General features: G+C 45.1%; 2 protein-coding genes across 2 annotated transcripts in view; one reads left to right on the top strand and one right to left on the bottom strand.

Annotated features, from left to right (window-relative positions):
* LOC122922053 (NACHT, LRR and PYD domains-containing protein 9-like) overlaps window positions 1-13,536 on the bottom strand; it is a 35,236-nt gene extending 21,700 nt beyond the window's left edge. The window contains exons 1-2 of the mRNA XM_044272483.1: window positions 13,502-13,536; window positions 7,529-7,699 (exon numbers count right to left, since the gene is read on the bottom strand). Coding sequence (XP_044128418.1) covers window positions 7,529-7,572 — 44 coding nt within the window. The 5' untranslated portion in view covers window positions 7,573-7,699; window positions 13,502-13,536. The remainder of the gene's footprint in view (window positions 1-7,528; window positions 7,700-13,501) is intronic.
* A 6,428-nt stretch (window positions 13,537-19,964) lies between these two features.
* LOC122921382 (NACHT, LRR and PYD domains-containing protein 12-like) overlaps window positions 19,965-23,095 on the top strand; it is a 131,656-nt gene continuing 128,525 nt past the window's right edge. Inside the window, exon 1 of the mRNA XM_044271359.1 lies at window positions 19,965-20,361. Coding sequence (XP_044127294.1) covers window positions 19,965-20,361 — 397 coding nt within the window. The remainder of the gene's footprint in view (window positions 20,362-23,095) is intronic.

Genomic DNA, 23,095 nt, shown 5'->3' with positions numbered 1-23,095 from the left:
AGAAGATGTGCGCTCAACCCTTGAACGTTTCTGAGTATGCCGGGCCCTGGAAGATTCGCTGGGAGGCAGGGAACCAGTGGGGGCGGCAGAAACGGTAGTCCCAGCGGGTGCGACAGGGATTGTGGCAGCCTGCGGGAGAGGCGGTCTATCCACGAGACGGCCCACTACGTGTGTAAGGCTTTCCACCGCCTGAGACAGAGACCTAGCCCAGTCAGGGGGTTCAGAGGCACCGGGGGGCGCAGCGGGAAGCGGGCCCTGCACCGGGGCCTGACATGCAAGGCAATGCGGCTCAGATTGCCCCCGCGGAAAAAGTTCCTTACAGGCGGTACAGGCATGGTACCAGGGTTTGGGGGCACCTGTGGGATCTGACATGCTGAAGTGTGGTTGTACTCTAATATAGAGACCACAAAGGGTTATAGCAGCTATGACCAGGAGGGTTAGGAGAGGGTTAACTGTCCTACCAGTGCCTCAGAAGAACGTCAGGAGATGGCCCAGATCAGCAGCAGCAGAGAAGCAGTGAACAGCAGTGAGCAGCAGAGAGCGCCCACAGAAGCCGAGCGATGTACACAGGAGGTTAGAGTCCCCCACCGTGTCCCAGCTTCCTGTCAGGAGTGAGGAAGCGCGGGAAACCTCAGCAGAAAGCGCGGGGAACAAGCTCCGCCCCCTCCAGCGCTTGAAATGTCTCCTGTGAAGGAGAACGTAGCTCCGCCCCCAAAATGACGCGCGCGTAAGCCCCGCCCCCTGCCGGGACCGCTAAGCCCCGCCCCCCGTTCTCGGCGGGAAGGGGGAGAGAGAGAAGAGAAAAATGGAGTCAGCCCCGAATGAGGGGGAGGGGGGGAGAAAGATAGCAGCGTGGGGGGGAACGGCGTGGGGGTGCTGAGGATGCTGCTGTGCTGCATTGTCCTGCAGATGAGCGCTCAGAATGAGCGACCACGGGTGCCCCCCTTACCCAGAGGGGTAGATGCTGCAGATAGGGACGGGGTATGGGCTGGAATAGCCATCTCACCGTCCGACGTCTTCACCCTCAGTCCTTTCCAGCAGGGTCGCCCCTTCAGCCACTGGCACCGCAGTGGCAGGAAGCTGGAAGAGGGGCTTGGCGTGCGGGCGACCCCCTAGCTGGCGGGATGTAGGGGAGCCATTGCTGCCCAGATCCTCCTATTGCTTCTGTGGGGGAGGCAGCAGTGCAGATAAGTTGGCACTGGCGCAGCTCAACCCCGGGAGAGCAGAGAGGTCTAATGCGTCTCTGGTATCCCTAGGAAAAAATAAAATAACAAAATTAGAAGAAAAAGTAAAAATAACAAGGAGAAAACAGCCCTGCAGTAGCAGGGAGTGTCTTGCCTCCTTGGACACTAAGCTAAAACTGGTAGCCTCTATCTCCAGGCTGAGGGTATAGCTGATGGAGGAGGGGCTTAACAGTTTTACTTAGTGTCACGCCTCCTAGGGAGCTGAGCTATACCCAAGGTCTGTGTCCCCCAAGGAAAATGGGCGAGAAAATAAGTTGCCGTAATGACAAAAAAATACACATATTAGGTATCACCGTGTCCGTAATGACAGTCTTTCTAAATATATCACGTGATCGACCCCGTCCGATAAACACCATAAAAAATAAAAACTGTCAAAAAAAGCCATTTTTGTCACCTTACACCACAAAAAGTGCAACACCGAGTGACCAAAAAGGCGTATTTCCCACAAAATGGTTCCAATAAAATCGTCCCCTCAGCCCGCTAAAAATGAGACCCTACATAAGAAAATCGATTCAGGGAGAGATCAAAACAGCGTTGAGGATGTGGAAGGACGCGCAATCTTAAGGTGGTCAAGTTGCACGTTGTTGGCGGTGGGAGGTCCTCGAAGTTGGTGAATATGGTGGTAGTTGAGAATGGGAGGGCCCATCGGCTGGGGGCAAGATGGAGTTGCCAGTTTATTTGGGTGCAGTGGTTATTGGGGCTTCTAGGACCTTCCTCGTCATATACTCAGGGTTAAGTTATTTTATGTTGGATGTTTATGTGTTATTTATTTGTTTTTAAAAAAAAAAATGGCTGCTGTGGCCGATTCATTCCGAACCATTGTCTGGCAGTTTTTTTAAAGGAGGGGGGGGGGGGGGGCAGGTAAAAAGTTATGGTTTAGTAGGCCCCGAGCGGCCTAACCAATACCATTGTCAAGTGGGGCTAGACTGGGGGCGCAGACCTAGGGGGAGGCCATCATAACGATGGTTTGGTGAGCGAGGTAGGTAGGAAAGGGCTAATAGGTCTGGCCATTTAGTTAAGGGGCAGGGGTTGCTAGGGTAACGGGGGAGTGGTTGTGGGGCTTTATATAGGAGGTACTGGGGGGTGAACGTGCGCCATTTTAGGTAGAAAAGAGGTAACTCCCGCCCTTTAAATAGTGCAGGTAGTTAGGGAGTCCCCAAAAAATAAAATAAGAAGAAGAATAAGAGAGGTGGAGGTATTTTAGTCATAAAAGGGGGGGGGGGTAATTTTAGGGTAAATGTCGGGGCAGTTGTGGCTGTGGGAGGTTCTCAAAATTTGTGAATATGGTGGTAGTTGACAGTTGGGGCTGGACTCATGGTTAAATTGAAGTGGAGGAATTAGGCATCCATCAGTTGGTGCCTCTGAGCTGGCGTTCATCGGCTGGGGGCAAGATGGAGTTGCCAGTTTATTTGGGTGCAGTGGTTATTGGGGCTTCTAGGACCTCACTCGTCATTTACTCAGGGTTAGGTTATTTTATGTTGGATGTTTATGTGTTATTTATTTGTTATTTAATAAAAAACAGCTGCTGTGGCCGATTCATTGCAAACCGTTGTTCGGCTGTTATTTTAATGGGTGGGGGGACAGTTAAAAAGTTAGGGTTTAGTAGGCCCCGAGCGGCCTAACCAATACTATTGTTATGTCGAGACAACATGGAAATGTTCACTACCTTCAAGTTTGAGATGTCTGAGAGGTGTTTCCTTAGGCCTCATGCACACGACCGTTTTTTTTCACGGTCCGCAAAAACGGGGTCCGTGGGTCCGTGATCCGTGACCGTTTTTTCGTCCGTGGGTCTTCCTTGATTTTTGGAGGATCCACGGACATGAAAAAAAAGTCGTTTTGGTGTCCGCCTGGCCGTGCGGAGCCAAACGGATCCGTCCTGAATTACAATGCAAGTCAATAGGGACGGATCCGTTTGAAGTTGACACAATATGGTGCCATTTCAAACGGATCCGTCCCCATTGACTTTCAATGTAAAGTCTGGAGTTCTTTTATACCATCGGATTGGAGTTTTCTCCAATCCGATGGTATATTTTAACTTGAAGCGTCCCCATCACCATGGGAACGCCTCTATGTTAGAATATACTGTCGGATATGAGCTACATCGTGAAAATCAGATCCGACAGTATATTCTAACACAGAGGCGTTCCCATGGTGATGGGGACGCTTCAGGTTAGAATATACTGTAAAACTGTGTACATGACTGCCCCCTGCTGCCTGGCAGGTGCTGCCAGGCAGCAGGGGGCAGACCCCCCACCCTGTTTTTAACTCATTGGTGGCCAGTGCGGCCGCCCCCCCTCCCTCCCCTGTAGTTAACTCATTGGTGGCCAGTGCGGCCGCCCCCCCTCCCTCCCCTGTAGTAAACTCGTTGGTGGCCAGTGGGCCCCCCCCTCCGTCCGCTATAGATAACTCATTGGTGTCCAGTGGGCCCCCCCTCCGTCCGCTACAGATAACTCATTGGTGTCCAGTGGGCCCCCCCTCCCTCCGCTGTAGATAACTCGTTGGTGGCCAGTGGGCCCTCTCCCCTCCCTCCCCCTCCTAATTAAAATCGCCCCCCTATCATTGGTGGCAGTGGTGAGTACCGATCGGAGTCCCAGTGTAATCGCTGGGGCTCCGATCGGTAACCATGGCAACCGGGACGCTACTGCAGTCCCGGTTGCCATGGTAGCTTAGCAATTTGTAGAAGCTTCATACTTACCTGAAGAGCTGCGATGTCTGTGACCGGCCGGGCGCTCCTCCTACTGGTAAGTGAAAGGTCTGTGCGGCGCATTGCTTATAGCACAGACCTGTCACTTACCAGTAGGAGGAGCTCCCGGCCGGTCACAGACATCGCTGCTCTTCAGGTAAGTATAAAGCTTCTACAAATTGCTAAGCTACCATGGCAACCGGGACTGCAGTAGCGTCCCGGTTGCCATGGTTACCGATCGGAGCCCCAGCGATTACACTGGGACTCCGATCGGTACTCACCACTGCCACCAATGATAGGGGGGCGATTTTAATTAGGAGGGGGTGGGAGGGGAGAGGGCCCACTGGCCACCAATGAGTTATCTATAGCGGACGGAGGGGGGGCCCACTGGACACCAATTAGTTAACTACAGGGGAGGGAGGGGGGGCTGGCTACCAAGAAGTTAACTACAGGGGAGGGAGGGGGGGGGGGGCGGCCGCACTGGCCACAAATGAGTTAAAAACAGGGGGGGGGGGGTGTCTGCCCCCTGCTGCCTGGCAGCACCTGCCAGGCAGCAGGGGGCAGTCATGTACACAGTTTTTCAGTATATTCTAACCTGAAGCGTCCCCATCACCATGGGAACACCTCTGTGTTAGAATATACTGTCGGATCTGAGTTTTCACGAAGTGAAAACTCACCTCTGAAAAAGCTTTTATGCAGACGGATCTTCGGATCCGTCTGTATGAAAGCAACCTACGGATCACGGACACGGATGCCAATCTTGTGTGCATCCGTGTTCTTTCACGGACCCATTGACTTGAATGGGTCCGTGAACCGTTGTCCGTCAAAAAAATAGGACAGGTCATATTTTTTTGACGGACAGGATACACGGATCACGGCCTCGGCTGCAAAACGGTGCATTTTCCGATTTTTCCACGGACCCATTGAAAGTCAATGGGTCCGCGAAAAAAAACGGAAAACGGCACAACGGCCACGGATGCACACAACGGTCGTGTGCATGAGGCCTTATTCTGATTTTCAAACAATTTGAAGTGCAACCCACATATTGAACACTACAGCTGCTGCAGGTGGCTAAATAAATTACAGTTTATATATGATTTAATTTTAAATTCTTCTCCTGTGACACTAGATTTAAAACTCTTGCTTTTTTTATAAATCGGCAGGTAATACATACATTGTGTCCACATCTGTAGCAGCCAGTAACGTTCAACCAGGTATTACTTGCAGACCCCGTTTTATAAAAAAAAAAACTCGGAGATAATGCTGTTGATATAGTTGAAGCTCTTCTGCTTACAACTTGAATCCCTGGTTCCAGTGTTTGTCGTAAATGCTCATCTTTTTTTTCTTTGCAAGTAGTTTTGTATTTTATGATGTCACCAGACACACCCTCGATTCCAATTTGAAGATAAAAATCAGTAAATTTTGCTACACAGTATGGTCTTGTCGAAAAGCGTAGATCGCAAAGCGCTCTGATCAGCTCATGGAATTTTTTTAATAATTACAATAAAAAGGCTGGATTTTATCCGTAGTGCATGTGCTGGATTGTTTTGTTCCTGAAGATAGAGCTCTATGTCTGTAACACAACTGTGTGCATGTAGCAGAGCTGTATGTATGTTGTAGACGTGTATGGGTGTAGCAGATCTGTATGTGTGTATGGCAGTGCTGAGTGTGTGTATCAGAACTGTGTGTGTCACACACAAATACTTAAAAATAACCTAGCAGGAGAAGAAGCGTGGCCGGACATCACAGAGCATTGACAGGAATAGAGTTACACCAGGTATCGAAGTATCGATACCCAATCAATACTTTTAGACCCGGATCGATACGACATCGGGTCTTCCTATTTAACGATACTAGGCTACACTGTTATCTGTTAGAGAACATGGCGCTCCCTGCTCTCAGCACGCACCATGTTTTACTCAGCAGAACAGTGGAAAAGGAGGGACTCTCTCTCTCTCCCTCCCCCCTGTGACGCAGCTGCCACTGCCACCAATGAGATCATTGTACTGAGGTGAGGGGTAGGGCTGTGGCCACTGCGCTACCAATAAATGTAATTAACACATTAATTCAAGTGTAGGCAGCGGGGTCCGGCAGCAGTATCACATACCCGGCCCTCTATGACGGGGCATGCAATCCGCCGGACCACGGAAACAAATCCCTCATATGTGGCACCTGAGGGATTAATTGCCGCGGTTTGGTGGATCGCATGCTGTCACAGCAGGTAGGTAAGCAGGGAAACAACCAAACACGGGAAAACAAACTGAACAAACGATTAGGCCCAAAAGCTAGGGAGAAAGGGTCACCTCCTAGCAATCCCTAAAAGCTTTCCCTAAGCTGCTGTGCCCATGTGCATACCATTAGGGTGGTACCATGCCCTCTTACCTAAACCTGAACTCACTGGGCAAACCCTAAGCAACAGGGAAAAGGGAAGAGGCAACCTGCTTCTTCAAACAGGAAGAAGCAAGCGTCTCCCTAGAGGCCTAGATAAAACACACAAAGGGAAATGAAGGAGAGGACTTATCTTCAGTAGAGCTGAAGCAGACGATCCACCACAAATCAACAGCTCCCAGGAAAAGAACTATAACCCTGACAGGCCACTGGGGGAAGGAGGGATAAATAGCCTCCCTAACAATGAAACCCAGTACACCTGAGGGAAGGTGGATCCAGCTCAAATCCAAATCAAAACAAGCCAAGAATTCAGACATGTGCAGCCAGTCTGACAGATCTCCGCACATTCACAGGGCAAGGCATGACACATGCCCTGTTATAGAGGCCGGGTATGTGATACTGCCGCTAGTACCCGCTGCCTACATTTGAATTAATGTGTTAATTACATTCATTGAGGACCCAGTATTATAAATTATGACCATTGGTGGTGCAGTGCGCTGTCCCCCCAGTATTAGAATCATTGGTGGCAGTGGCCACAGGCGCCCCCTCATTGTTATAATCATTGGTAGCAGTAGCCACAGGATCCCCTACCCTCCTCTTCATTGGTGGCAGTGGCAGTTCCGATCGGAGCCCCAGCAGTGTAATTGTAAGGCACCGATCGGTTACCATGGCAGCCAGGACGCTACTGAAAAAAAAGTAAAATAAAAAGTTTAAAAAAAGTTTAAAAAAAAAACAAACACCAAAATATTAAGTTTAAATCACGGTCTTTCCCAATTTTACATATAAAATTTATAAACAAAAAAAAATAAACCTATTACATATTGCCACGCCCGAAAAAGTGCAAAGTATTAAAATATTAAATAATTATCTCCTATGCAGTGAACGCCGTAAGAAAAAAAATCTAAATCACAACTCGCCATTTTTAGTCACCACGTCCCGCCAAAAAATAGGATAGGACTGTTCTATTATGGGCCGGACCTTCCATAAAATGCGGAATGCACGCGGCTTTTTTTGGTGTTTTATTTTTTTGCATGGTTTCAAATGGTATAGAGTATCGCAATCCTTTTTTATGGTATTGAAATCGAATCAACATTTTGATATCGTGACAACCCTAGTCAATTTATCTCATAGACATAACAATGGTGCGGAGCATAAAATAGAATAAACTCCATGTATAACTTGTCTCCGTCCTGTACACATCTCTTATACTCACTTTAATGCCTCTATTCTGCAGGTCGGACTGGACAGAGCCTCCATCAAGTCACTGAAGTGAGGACCAGACAGACGGTTACCAGACAGATTAAGTCTTTTCAGGGACGGGTTATTCCTTATTACAGATGCCAACTGGATGCAGGAAGTGTCTGGTAGACCATTATTACCTAAACTGTAAGAATAAAAAGATAAGATGTGGGTGAGGCGTCCACAGAGCGTTAGTATAAAATCTGTAGATTGTGACTGTGGAGAGAAAATCCATAAATGTCATCACTAGAAGCCGCCTCTTGTGTGTGGTGGATGTCAGGAATGGCGGCAGCTATAGGATATGTCCATGTCCTAGAGATCCAGAACCCCTGAGGAATGTCCTCACTTTACAGCATGTTCACATGTGGCTAGGGTTGCCAACCGGCCTTTAACTCACCAGCCAAGCCGGTAAATAAGTTTTTTTCTACCGCCAATAATAATTCCCGACATTTTCCTATATGGACTGTTACTAATGAATGCTTCCATTGTGGAGAGCTCATTAGTACAGCCTTTAACTCCTGCCCCTCCCCCACTTGTGTTAAAAAAAATAGTAATTGCCTTCTCCATTTGATGGCGCTGTTGTGAACACTCGCTGCTCACTGAAAGCTCAGGAAAGGACCTGTGTAACGTCATAATGGAGGAACATAGCTTCCAGTGCAGCGAGTGTTCACAGCGGAGCCATCAAATGGAGGAGGCGAGTTCTTTATTTTTGGGGGCATTAGATCTCTCTCCGTACAGCATTAGAATGTATGGTCTCCGATAAGCCAAAATTATTACTTCTCGACGTTGCTTGAGACTTGTGTAATAACTTTGTGAATTGATTATTACTGTAAAAAACCTTGGAACTGAACTGGTTCGGTTCTGAGTGGTATGATTCTGAACAGATCTGCTCCTGTGGATTGGAGTCCGCAGTTGGGTACAGCCATCGCTGTGTGAAGGGGGATCAGTCACCAGGACGCACAGTGAAATCATTTACACTCCCCAATTATCATCATTCCCATGAAAATGTGCTCGTGCCTGAATTTCCACAAAGTTGCACAGGAATGGGGAGGTCACAACAAACCTCATACCTCCCAACTTAAAAAAAAAAAAAGAAGAGGGACACTATGTGGCCACGCCTCTAACTGCGCCCAAAACATAACTAAACACCTAATCCCACCAAATTCAAATGCCCCTGTAATGACCCAGAGTGCCACTTCGCACCCCGCTACTGTCTACTATGGGCCAACACTTCAATGTGCATTGCTATTCCTATGCAACTGTATATGTTTATGTAATGTACCTGTTCACCAGTAGGTGACAGCAAGCATGGGAGAGCTACAGTTAGAGAGAATGGAACCCTTCTGAGGGCAAGTCCGCCATTTTTCTTCACCCCATAGTTTTTATTGTGTCCATACTGCCAGCTGTGACTTAATAGGAAGTAGAAGCGATCCACACTAAAAGGAAACAGAAATTAGGGCCGCAGAAGACCCTGGCAAAATGGGAATAACAGAAACCACAACCTAAATCCCCTGCAACCGAACAAGGGTGGGCAGGCGGGAACAAACATTGGCGGGCCAAGAGGGGGTAAGAGGAAGGGAAAGGACCTTAAATACTGTGGGGGCTAGCACATTTGTGAGGATGGAGGAAAGAGGAGGGAACAACAAACAGCACAGTGATGTTTAACCCCCACGCTGCTGGAGATGCAGCAACTGCTAACTCAAAGACACCCCATAGTTTTAACCCCCCAGGAAGGAAAAGAGAGGGGGGGGATCCACTAAGAAAAATGGGGAGGGGGTCCCAGAAGTCCCAGATCCCCCTCCTTAACCAGTCAGGGGTTCCACATGAAGGGTGGAGACTATTTTTATTTATTTTTTATTTTTTTTATAATCTTTATTATACATTTTCTTGCATCATACAAAACATCATAACAACTTTAAAATTACAGTTCCATGTACAACACCCCCCCCCCTCATTTTTCTTTATTTGCTTCCTAAAAAAAATTGAAAAAAAAAAAGTTATAATACCTCCCTGCATTCTCTCTCTCCCCACACCCCGGGGCCCCAGCGCACCGGAGAAAAAAGTAACCAAAAACATCCATATCTTCCATAGTTTTGCAAATCTATTTTTCTTTTGAATATTTACCAAATGGAATTCTTCTCTAGTTAGTGCATTTTTAGTGAGCCTCTCCCATTCTTTATCCAGGGGGAAGCCCTACCTCCGCAATGTCCCATAATACATTTCCTTGCCTGAAAGAGGAGTTTGGATGCAATTTCTTGATATTGGGGGGTGTCCGTTTTATCCATCAGTCCCAGTACACAAATCTCAAATTTATTAGGTACTATAAACTGATGATATTGCTCTATTTTGTCCTTAACCTGTCCCCAGAATTCCTGAATCATTCTACACTTCCAGAGTATATGGACATCGTCCACCCCTATTTCCCCACATTTTAAACAACTAAATACTTTAGGTTTATAATATTTCATGAGTTTCTCAGGGGAATAATAAAGACGGTTTAGTATATAAAATTGGGTGATCCTATGTGAAAAATTCTTTGAGACCCTATTATTTTGCTGTATTGCTGTTACCCAAAACTCTTCTTGCTGCGGATTTATAACCGCTCTGCATTTATACTTTAGGCTGGAAGTCGCTCTTCCCTTAGTCTTTTGATGTAGCAAACATTTATATATTTTTTAGACTAACTTCCCCCCTGCCGTTAATCTAGATATATTAAGCAGCGGCTGCGGAAGGGTCTCTTTTTGTGTACTTTTTCCTACCAACCTTCGTACTGCACATTTTAACTGTAGGTAGAAAAATCCCACTTCTGAATTACCCAATTTGTACCCCTTTTTAAGGTCTTCGTATGTTATTATGTCGCCTTGCTTTCATATCTGGCCCAGTTTGTAGACTCCATGTTTCCACCACAATGTCTGCTCGATCAGCATCAGATCAGTAAGATGGATATTACCCTAAAGTTCCACATCTGGAACTGATAATCCGCCCTCTCATGGATACACAATATTTGTGCTTTTATCCTTGTTTTTTTTCCTCGCCAGATCAGGTCCATTAATATGCTAGTTATTATCTTAAATATTTTTGGGGGGATTATTATCGGTGAATTCCATAGGACATAGTTAAGGGATGGTAACAGGCACATTTTCACCAAGGAGATACGACCTGCCATCGAGACGTACAATCTTTTCCATACCTCTATTTTTTTTCTTTATTTCTTTTATCTTTGGGGTCATGTTCAATTAAATATAGTCCTTGGGATTCGGGGTTATTTGAATACCTAAGTATTTAACTGGTTCGGTAATCTTCTTAATATCCAGTGCTCCTGGAATAAAACTGTTCAGAGGATTAATCGGGATGCATGCTGACTTAGACCAATTTATCTTAAGCCCAGAGTATTCACCATATCAATCAAAGAGGTTTGAGGGTGGAGACTAGTTAGAGGTCAGTCCTAGCTTACCCCAAGCTAGGTGAAGTTGTGCAGCACCACGTCTCTTCGGGATGTACCAAAGCACAAACCAAGCCAGCCAGAGCACCCTAAGCTCAGCTGGACATGGAGGCAGAAGCTTGAAGCCTCAGAAGCCAGGAAGAAAGTTCCCTGGTATAACTTAAGAGACAGACTACAGAAGGAAAGTGCAGCATACAGCTAAAGCAAAGTTATTCAGTCAGCCAGTCAGTACAGCAGAAACAGAGAGCAACTGATGTAGCAAAGTTGAGTTTCTTTGCCTGCCAGAGTGCTGGGACCAAGATAAAGTCTGTAAACCGTTTGGAGAAACGTTTATGCAAAGTAAAGCTGCTTTTCAACTTCATCACAAGGTCTGGACTCAATTTATTCATCATCCCACCATTCAACTACCCCCTTTGTCTGCTTCAGAGCCAACGCCTGGGGGTTCCAGCGTATCCAGGTAGGAGCACCGTGACATGTGCACAAAACAATAAGATACATTATAGGCCACCCTATACCACTCAGCCATTCCTACACGTGGGTACCAACAGCATTTCTTAAAAGGGACTCTGACCCATAGTTGCTTCATTGCAACTGGCATCACAAAACACTTATCTCATCTTAAAGGGACCCCTTGCGGAATGAGCCTCTGTTGCAGCCCCCCATAGTATTATTACTCCACCCCACAGTACTTATATCAGCATTGTGCCCCTTTCACAGATTATGCCCAGATACGTGTCCCCTCACAGTTATATGCCCAGATATGTGCCCCCTCACAGTAGCAATGCCAGGAGCTCCCAAAGGATGAAGCGGAGCAAGCCCTAGGTCGGGCAGGAGTTTGCTTTACATGCGATACCATGTGCATGAACCTGTAAGTGTCATGTACTGGAGGCCAGGGCAGACCTCCAGGACATTTAGCAAACAGGACACGGGCAGGTACAGGTCAGGGACCAACAGAGTACTTTACTACACATGTAATAAAGGAACTTGACAGTAATACAGGACAAGCAGGTGAGGCAATAGTGGTAGCACTACCACAGAACCAAGTGCACCGGCAGACCAGAGGCAAAACCCAGGACAGTGAAGAGCCAGTGAGCCCTGTTGTTCACCGAGCCCCTGGTGGTGGGGATGAACTGGGCCGAGGGGTTACTGGTCGCACCTCCAGGAAGGTCCCGTACACTTGGCCCCTACCTGCAAAGAACTACGCTAGTGCAACCACCAGCGGAAACAGACAACAAAACATGGATCAGACAACAAGACAAACGGGAACCAGCACAGAAGCAGATGCCTGGACCCCAAGCGGAATGGAAGCATGGCGGTGTCAGGCAGAGCTGCACACAGACTAAATATCCTCCCTCTGGAGAACCCAGGAACCCTCTGACAAAGGCAGGAGAGAGCCAGGAACAGAAGCAGTAAAGCACTCGAGGACAGACAAGGACTGGACTAGATCAGAAGCAGTTTAGCACTGCCAGGCTATCAGACACAGTTAGAGCACTGCTAGGCTAGACATGAAACAAAGTGGATCCAGACAGAGAATAGGTACAGAAGAACAGGCAAGGACAACATCAACACAAAGGACAACATCAATGTCACAGGACAGGTACAGAAAAACAGACAAAACAACAACATCAATGCATTGCCAGGCGACACCACAAACAAGGGCAGATGGCAAAACCCCCTGGGTCAGCAGCAAGGGGCTACACCCAGCAAGGCAGACGATAGACTGACCACAAGCCCCACAGCTTACAGATAGATATGGCACCTGATAAGCCACACACAGGAACAGAGCGGGGAATGTTAACCCCATCAGAACCAGGCGCACCGAACATACAATCACAAGTGACAGTTCACACCAGACACAGAATGCTGCAGCCAGCACGCCCAAACGACAACCAGCATACACAGGATAAACTGTAGCCAGTACGAGGTTACAGACAACCAGCCTACACAGCAACAAGGAACAGAACCATATTGTAATACAAACAGACATGCATCCATACTCAGACCCTGTTCACACACAAGGCCGCAGCCGGCACGCATCGCAGAACCAGCATACATGGGAACGCCCAAAGCCAGTACAAAAAGCGCATGCAGCCAGCCTGCACGGCACCGGTGACAGGAACCACAAACACAGGCCAGAGTTGACTCACAAAACCGCAGCCAGCAAACAGTCCCAAGCAACCAGCATACACAGGTGTCAGCCTGCAGTCAGTACGCGAGAACCTGCAGCCAGCCTACACCGCACCAGTGACAAGAACTGCGCGGAGATGCAGACATGGGAGTACACATGCAGCGGACTATAACTGATGCCCGGGGTCTCTTCTACAGGTGTTATGTGAGTTTTGGAAAGTTTTTGTCATGGCGCCAGTTGCATTTCAGCAACGAGGCAATGAATCCCCCTATGTAGAAGGTGATGGTGGGACCCAGGTGTAGGAATGCCAGAGTGGTGTAAGGGTTGCCTACAGTGTCCCTTTAGGTGTGGCTTTGCACTTGTCATGGTGCTCCTACCTGGATATCCGGAATCCGAAGCAGTTATAAAAGGGTTAACAGTTGAGGGATTTGCAGAATAAATTGCATCCAGACGGATACTGAAGTAGTTAACAGCTTTACTTGAGTAAACTTGCATCCGAGGCAATCTTCCAAACTTTATCTTTGGCTTAACTTTTGTCAGGCAAATGCAATTAGCTCTGCTACATCTGAACTCTCTCAGCTCTGCTATGCTGGCTGTGTAAATAGGAACTTTTCCTTTTCTACTGAAGGCTGCAACTTAGCTTTCTGTAGTCTGACTCTGACTTTATCTTGCTTAATTCACGGAATCTTTGTTCCTGACTTCAAGCTCACTTAGCTTGAATTTAGGCAATGCAAGCCCTGGAAGGACATGCAACCATTAGGAACTTACAGGCAGGGCCTGTCCAGACAGGACAAGGCATGCTTCCTTCCCCAGCAGGGGACAAACTAGAACAGAATCTTTCCCCTCAAAGGGGTAGGTTAGACTGACCTACAATAACTAGACTGAACTAACTCCTCCCTCTCTAGAAAGGACTGGAATGGCACTAGACTGTTACTCGCCAGGGAAACTAACTCTGCCAATGTTTCCGCCATCTGCTGGTGAACCAGCCAAATCACATGTTAACAGCTACAAAATAATACATACACTGTCACAATACTAGTGGAATACTGCTGTAATCTAATAGCAGGGACAAGGACTAAACACAGGAGGTAGCAGGAATGTAGATGAAGGCAAGGATCCAGACGAGTGGTCAGGAGGAAACCAGCGAGCGGTCAGCAGGTGTCCAGGAGTAGCAGGGTAAACCGCAAGGAGAAGGAAAAAAACAGAGAGAAAGTTCCAGGCGAGAGGACTGCACAAGCAAGAGCTAAAATTCAATACTCAAGCAATGAGTAACAGGCTTGAGAGGTTTATATATGAAACAGGAAGTAAGATGGCACCCAGTTGACACAATCCACCATCTTAACTGAGGGAAAATTTAAGGGCAAGACAGTCTGAACTAAACAGACATAGCAGGAATTCCTGACATTACTCCCACCTCAACAGCGGCCTCTGGATGAGACCTGACTTTGTCTCCCAGGATGTCTATAATGAAACTGTTTGATCAGTCGGGGAGCATTAATATTACTTACCAGTTCCCAAGAATTCTCTTCAGACCCATAACTCTGCCACTTAATGAGGTATTGTAGGTGGTTCCTGAAAATTCTAGAGTCCAAGATTTTATCTATCTCCACCGCATCGGGAGGAGGAGGGACATGTTCCGGAAAAGGGTTGGGCATGGCAGGCTTTAGTAGGGATACATGAAAAACAGGATGAATCTTAATAGATCGTGGGAGTTTAAGCCGAACAGTTACTGGACTAATTATCCCAATAATCTTATCAGGCCCAACAAACTTTTGTCCTAGTTTTGGTGAAGGAACCTTAAGTTTAAAATTTCTGGTGGAAAGCCATACCTAATCCCCTATTTTAAAGATTGGTGCTGGTCTGCGAAATTTATCTGCCGCCTTCTTGTAATTTTCTTGAGCCCTCTCTAATGTTCCTTTTAGTAGCTCTAAATTTTGCTGTTATGCCAAGATCCTTTCTGCGACTGCTGGAATAGGTGAAACAGCTGGGAATTTGGGAAGAATATTTGGATTATACCCCAAATTTGCAAAGAAAGGAGTTTGCTTGGTGGAGGTATTTTGGGAGTTTTTGTAAGAGAACTCAGCCACAGGAAGCAGATCGACCCAATCATCTTGTAAATGACAGATATAGCATTGACGATACTGTTCCAGAGTCTGATTGGTGCGTTCAGTTTGTCCATTAGATTGTAGGTGAAAGCTGGTTTATAGATTAATATCAATATCAAGTACTGTGCAAAAACTACGCCAAAACTTTGATTTAAACTGCATCCCACGATCCGAGAGATCTTCATCAGGAACTCCATGAAAACTGTTGTGCATTTTTATAAGTATACAATATTATCTAATGATATTATAGCCAAAATGAATGCTCATTGCCTTTAAGAATAAAATCAGCCTGAACCAAAAGTTCTATTATGTGGCTGAAGAGGCCAAGATGAGTTCATGGCAAGTTCAGTTTGTATAAAAAATAATAATAATTGTGAACATGAACGGACATTATATTTTTAAAGTTATTGCTAAAGATATGGGTTTATCTATGGGGAGTACACCAGCTTCCTCAGACATGTCTGTCTGAAGGGAACAAGCTTGTTTCATGGATAAGCCATGATGAGATAAGAATTAATATACTTGAGGCACACCTGCTGTATGAGGTTCAATATATATATATATATATATATATATATATATATATATTCATAATTATATTATATTTATATATATATATATATATATATATATATCTCTGTATGGTTTATTTAGTTTACAACATATTTTAACCAATAATCCATATAATGTGTTATCCATGTATAACAATGTATCGATTTATATAGATATAATGCCATGTATTTATCATTTAGAATGTATTGTAGAAGGTACAAAAACATTGAATTAAGTTTATGTTAATTGGATTTCTGAGAAGAGTAAATGTTAGTTCAAAACAATAGTTATTCATGGGTGTATATAAGTGAAATGTACAAGTTCCGATGCCAAGCATCAAAGCTGTTATGATTTTTTTTATCAAGTCAACACATATTTCAAAAAGATAGGAGAAGAAAGTGACTCCAACAAGTCCAGGACATAGGTAATTAAAAGTGTCAGGAAAATACCTTCCTCAATGATGTATATTAAAAGGTTAAGAAGGTCATGTGAACGTATTATTAGATATTTCGTTTTAATGCTTAAAAGTTGTGATGTTCATCTGCAGTACCACAGTGCCATCTGGAGGCAGATGGACAATATTATATTATTTTATCATTTGTTTTATGCCATATTAGGAGTTAATATGACATCATTGTATTATTAGCATGCGAATACACCCACCTTACCTGATTGGAAATTCCTAATCTAAAAGGGGATGATTCTTAGATAAGGGGGGGAATAATTACTTGTGTGCGGAGCAGCAGGTGAGATCCAGAGAGCCATAGATCCATAGATCCATCCATCCATTCATTGAATCAAAACCAAAAGAAACTCAAAAAGAAAACTTTACCAGAAGAAACTTGGATTATTTTTTTGGATTACTAGGAAAGTTCTTGAGAACTGGTCCCATCTGAACTCTGTCTACCTTTGACCCGGTAACGTATATTTGTGTTTACTGCTCGTGATATTAATAAGATATTTCTCTCGATATATAGCCAAGAGTTCCCATACTGTGGGAATATATAGTGTTAGGCACCTCCATAATGCTGATTATTCTCTTAGCAAAGATGCATATTGTTAATGGAAGAGCTGACTTTTTTTGAGAAGAGGACTAAAACCCTTGGAAAGTTATTTTCCATAGTCTGATTGCCGAGCTGAATATTTTATCCTATTAATATCATATATTTTTGATTGGTCATAGGAAAACAGAGTCAAGGGATAAGTTATTTTTCTGTAAATCCGTGTTTTATTGTTATAGCCTGTTTGATAAACAGAAGATCCTAAGTTTCTCTTGGTATATGAGTCTGTTTGTTAAAAGTATGACACTGGTTGTCATAAATCGCTAAGTCACACAGTGCTGATCAGATAGGGGTGTGTTAGCACCACCGTGTGGTACATTTTGGGTATTATTTTGTAACTTCATAATTTGTTTTTCAATTGTATTGATTTTTTTTTCTTTGTCTTTATAATGAACGATTATATATTTTGCATATACAATTGTCCCTTTGTTTCACTGCTTGCACAAATCAAATTAAGATACTCGATAAAAAGAACTTAGAGGCCTGAAGGATAATATAATTGTCTGCCTGAAGGATAATATAATTATGTTTTTTTTTAATCCTCTCTTTTATATGAAGATTCTTTTTATATAGAAGATATATGACATAAATGGAGGTCTGCACCGAGATAGAGTAATTCTTTAATTGATTGTGCAAATAGTGAAAGGTTCCACATTTCTTTGTAGCTAGCCAGTGTGGTGTTACATCTGTGTATTGATTATTAATCAAAAAGAGTGAAGGCAGTATGGGAGGGGATATAAAGGGAGGCAATCACTGCTAATAGATGACAGCTGGAAGAGGGAGAAGAGATGTCCAAGCGAAACCAAAACAAAAGAACATCATGCAGGAAGTACTGAAGAACGTCTGTCAGAACTTCTCCGAGACCTGGCGCTGACAGTACCCCTCCCTCTACGAGTAGACTCCGGACACTCAGAGCCCACCTTCTTAGGATGGGACCTATGGAGCGCCCTGATAAGAGGAGTAGCCTTAATGTCCGCCACTGGGATCCACATCCTCTCCTCAAGACCATAACCCTCCCAATGATCAAGGTACTGGAGAGAACTGCGGATAACACGAGAATCCACAATCCTAGAGACCTGAAACTCAAGATTATCATCAACCACAATCGGAGGAGGGGGCAAAGAGGAGGGTACAGTGGGTTGGACATAAGGTTTTAATAGGGACTTGTGGAAAACATTATGGATATTCCATGTCTGAGGAAGATGAAGACGGAAGGCAACGGGATTGATGACGGACAAGATTTTGTAAGGCCCAATAAACTTAGGACCCAACTTCCAGGAGGGAACCTTCAACTTGATATTCTTAGTAGACAACCACACCAGATCACCAACATTCAAGACCATGGCAAAATTGACTTCGGAGTGCAGCATCATTCCAACCAGTATCAGCTGCCCATCTCCGAAATTCTGTACAGTATATCTCTGCGGACTGTTTACCCTGGCATAAAAGACGCAGTTTAGATTCAGCCAGAGCAATACGATCCGGATCATCATATATCTGACCCAGGGCTAAAAAAAAATCATCCACTGAATGGAGGGGCCGTGCCCCCACCGGCAGCAAAAAGGCCCAGGACTGAGCATTATCCCTGAGTAGCGAGATGATGATCCCCACCCTCTGCTCCTCATCACCAGAGGAATGGGGAAGTAGGCGAAAATGGAGTTTGCAAGCCTCTCTAAAACAAACAAAATTCTCACTACTTCCGGAGAACGTATCTGGAAGTGAGATTTTAGGCTCAGAATAAATTCCATGAACGCAAGCAGAAACGGTCACCTCAAACTGAGAGACAGTTTTCCGGAGATCTGCTACCTCCAGTGAAAGACCCTGCATGCGGTCAATAAAGGCTGAAACCGGATTCATGCTTATGATGGTTTTGGCGGTTTATAATGTTACGGATGGTGTTGCAGAAAACAAGAAGTAACAAATAAAGATCGACTGACTTGATCCCAAACTAAGGAACAAAAGGGTGAGCCCTATTAAAGCCCTATAGCTCTCCCTGACTGCTCAGCCCATGCAAAGATCTCTGTGATAGAAAGTTGCATGTCCACGTGCCTAGACTGAGTGACACCTGAATACCCTATAATAGTGCGGGGACACGACCACCGGCTCCATGCACTTAATACAGAGGGAGTCAGGGTCACCTAGAATCAATCCAACAGGAAAACACAAATAACGGGATAGACTTATCTGAGAAACCAGCAGTAGCAAACTTCAAGCAGTGCGCACAATCCAGGAAATAGTATAAACCGCAAAGTGAGGCAGTATGGGAGGGGATATGAAGGGAGGCAATCACTGCTAATAGATGACAGCTGGAAGAGGCAGAAGAGATGTCAAAGCGAAACCAAAACAAAAGAACATCATGCAGGAAGTACTGAAGAACGTCTGTCAGAACTTCTCAGAGACCTGGCGGTGACAAGAACGCAGACGCTTCGATCTGTTTGTCCAACCGGATGCAGCAACTCGGCATAAAGGTAAATCCCACTCCTATAATTAACATCCATCAGGATCCATTGCACATGATAATCCAGAACATGGCTCCCCATAGCATATTCCTGCAGAAGAACACCGTAATTGGTCTACCTATGGATTCGGAATACTATACTTTTGGATTCCAGAATGATGTAATTGGACTTATTCCTGATGAATACCTAACAGAAGAGCAAGTAGTGGAACAATGTTTTTCCTCAACACCTGAGGGGTGATTTAATATCCTCTCTATTTATCCTTTCAGTTCTGAAGAAGGTACATGCCACATCGAAGAGTCGTCATTGGTTTTCAACCAGGAGATCGATGAAAAGGAGTAGGAGTTATGCCAACAAGGAAAGGATAAGGTACGCTACACCCAAAATAATTTAACTAGTGAGCTTGAAGAAACTTACGAGTTAAGTCAGCCTGAAATCTTTCCAGAATTTCAGGAACGGGTGGAAGAGCAAATATCTATAGCTAACGCGTGCTCCAATGAGTCAGAGCGTCAACAGCTAAAGGAGCTCTTCACAGACCCCACGAATATTACTCTGGAGCTACAGGTTCATGTGCAGGAGTTGTGGGACCGTCACTGGAGGGAGTGTAGTGGAGACCGCGGCCCTGAATCTGCAGAGAGCAGTGCAGGTCAGCATGCAGTCGCGATGCCGCAACACCAGCCACCAAAAGATGCAGAGAGGTCTGGTCTGGTTGAAGATGCTTCCGCCGTAGTGTGGCCCACTATGGAACATACCGCGCTTTGGGCTAGATTGTCCGCAGAAATAAAGTCTGCTCAACTTCCGCGCACTCATGCCTGCAAACACTATAACGAGGGACTGACTCGTAAACTACTAGAGACACCAGAAAAAGATTTCCCGCTACCGGTACGAAAACTGGGCCGAGTGCCGGACCTTTGTAAGCAGCGGGGATTCGGATTTATCCGCGACCTGGCGAATGACCGCGATTATTATGTGAACCGCCGGTCAGTGAAGAGAAAAGATCTTCCCCCTTGGCTACACAGCTTGTATGTGAATGAAGTAGTCGAATTCACCCCTGCAGAGGGTACACGTGGACCCTATGCCCCTGCGGTCCGCAGGCCAGGACAACCTACAGAGACCCAGGAGATTGATAGAGACTGAGTCTGAGGAAGAGCCAGAAAAGGAACTTTCTACCGCCCCCGTGCGGCCTGATGCAAAGTATATACCACCAAGTACAACTCAGAATCAGTATGCTACTGGTTTTGCAGGAACCAACATTCTTTGGCAACCAGCTATTGTCACCAGAGACCCTGATGTAAAGCCTAAACCTCAAAGAGAAAGGGTTAGGAGAAGAAGGCCCGAGCCACAAAACCTCACTACTGCTACAGAGGACTGTGCTATGCTATTGCAACAATTGGCTGTACAGCAAAGACAGGGATTTGCTATTCCACATTATGGAGAGGAGCCTGCTGGTTCTTCAACACAGAAAAAGCCATCTGAAAGATCAAATCCTGTGACCAGGAGTGACCCTACAGTTGGGCTGGTTTGTAAAATAAAAAAAGAACAGCCTCCTATCTTTGAGAAAGTGAAGCAGGAACTTAAAGGGAACCTGTCACCAGTTTTATGGTGTCCTAACTAAGGGCAACATAAATAAGTGACTGATTCGCTTAGCAAAATGCTGGGTCACTTTCTTTAATTGACCCAGTCAATCTGCCAACATCTTGTATTGAAAAGCTCCAGCTTATAATGATGAGTCATGAATATTCATGAGCTCCTGACTCTCCCCGCCCACCTGCTGCTGAATGACAGTTTGTTTCCATGTGAATCAGCAGCAGGTGGGCAGGGGAGTGGCTATAGCTCTGAATTAAATATACGCTGGACTCAATGACATCATGCTGGACTCCAATCAGCTCATTAGCATGCGGCATCTTTGTGTGTATATTATGAGGTAACCATCTGTCACACCAGTAAGTGAATACATCTAAGGTACTTTTTAGTAGTTAATGATTGTATATAATTAGTTACATTATAATCAAATATCCACATGACAGGTTCCCTTCAACTTGCCATCTACACCTAAACAGAGAGCGATGGAGGGACAACCAGAGGGATCATCCCCTGATTCATGGGATTCTGGAAGCCCAATTCCAACAGACATGTCATCATGTTCTGATCCCTACAACTAAGTAGGCTGTTTAATAACAATTACATGGAGCAGGAGCTGACATTTGTTTGAGAGGACTTCTCTTATTGTTTTTGTTTTGAGTCCCTCTCTAAGTACTTCTTGCAAGGACTCCACTTCAATCCAGACACTACAGTTGTGTTTTAATCATGTTTAACCCCTTTTTACCCCATTTTTAGGTTATCCAGGGACTTTATTAACGCAACGCTTAAAGTAAAATACCCAGAAAGAATTTTCTGTGCTTAACTGTTCTACAACAAAATTTTTGCACTTTTAAATGTTTTTATACATGTTTTATACCCCATTTTAGGTATGGACTTTGTCTTCTGAACCATATCATTGACTTTACTGCCTTTATGTGAGATCATTCTCTAATAACCATTTTTGGCCGTAACACATCTACCATAAAGAAAGTGTATGTGATATATTTTATATATTTGCCTAGAATGTATTTTTGTGCATAACCCTTTATTCACAGGAGGTTATTGAAGAGTCATGATAATACATTGCAATGTCTATATTCACATGTGCATATTTGGTGGTGTGTATTTGGTGTATTTCAGTACACGGCTTAGAGATCCACAGCTTCAGACATTACCAACGTGGAGGTCGACATTTTACCATGGGGTATGCAGCGTCCCACTACGTGTGTGTGGGCACTGCTTAAAACATTTTTGTCTTAACAATTGTATTGTCCGGTATTGTATAACTTTGTACAATTTATCTGCAAAATCCGTGTTACCAGGCAGATTAGGTGTAATTTATACATCCCACCACTAGATGGGGATATAGCTTAGGTCTTATACTGTATATACCTAGGTCAGGCCTAGTGAGGCAGATCAGATGATAGTAGAGTAAAAATGTAGTTCAGAAGAGAGCAGATCTGAGGTAGTCAGATCAGATTAGTGGGAGAAAATGCAGAGTGAAGACTCCATGACACAGATTAGTGAGTGGAGCCAACTTCGCTAGGAGGTGATACTCAGGTGTGAGGCGCAGAAGAGCGTTTTCCTTCTGTGGCCGGACTATAGACTTGCATCCCTGACCAGTAGGAGAAGAGTTTGCCTCCCTGGAAAAGAAACAAGCTTTCCTAAGGAATCATCGGTGATAAGAGCCATTATTGAGGGCCACAGACACCTTTGCATGGTGGAGGATTTATAGCTTCTGGCAGCCACACCAAACTTCTGAGAGACAGATGAATTTCCCTGTCTAAATATTCAGCTTGTAGGGAAAGACAAGGAATAGGATCCCACACATCTAAAGGAACCAGGTACACCTAACCCACGGCTCCAAACTAAAACCTGAAAAGCCTAGAAACAGTGAATTTGCAGAATCAACTCTGTTAACTTCGAGACTGTTTTTTGTACTGCTTGCAACCAAAGTCATCCACAGTAAAGTTGTGAGTTGCATCTTACCACTGTCTACCTCATTATTACCACTATTGGTTGTACCACCATTAACGGTACTGGCGTCACGACAAAAACCATCAAGGGACTCAGCCGCAACAAGCACCCTAAGCACCCCTAACATCAAGGGCACCTCAACCACCATCTTGGCTGATGCTTTACCTACACAGAGCGTGCCCAGGAGGATTTAGTGCTGTCCACTCAACACTGTGCTGCCGGCCCAGGGAGGCTTT

The sequence above is a fragment of the Bufo gargarizans genome, chromosome 11, assembly GCF_014858855.1.
Source record: "Bufo gargarizans isolate SCDJY-AF-19 chromosome 11, ASM1485885v1, whole genome shotgun sequence".
NCBI classification, from domain to species: Eukaryota; Metazoa; Chordata; class Amphibia; order Anura; family Bufonidae; genus Bufo; species Bufo gargarizans.
Note: the sequence above shows the minus strand (reverse complement) of the source record. Positions and strands in the feature narration are given on the sequence as shown.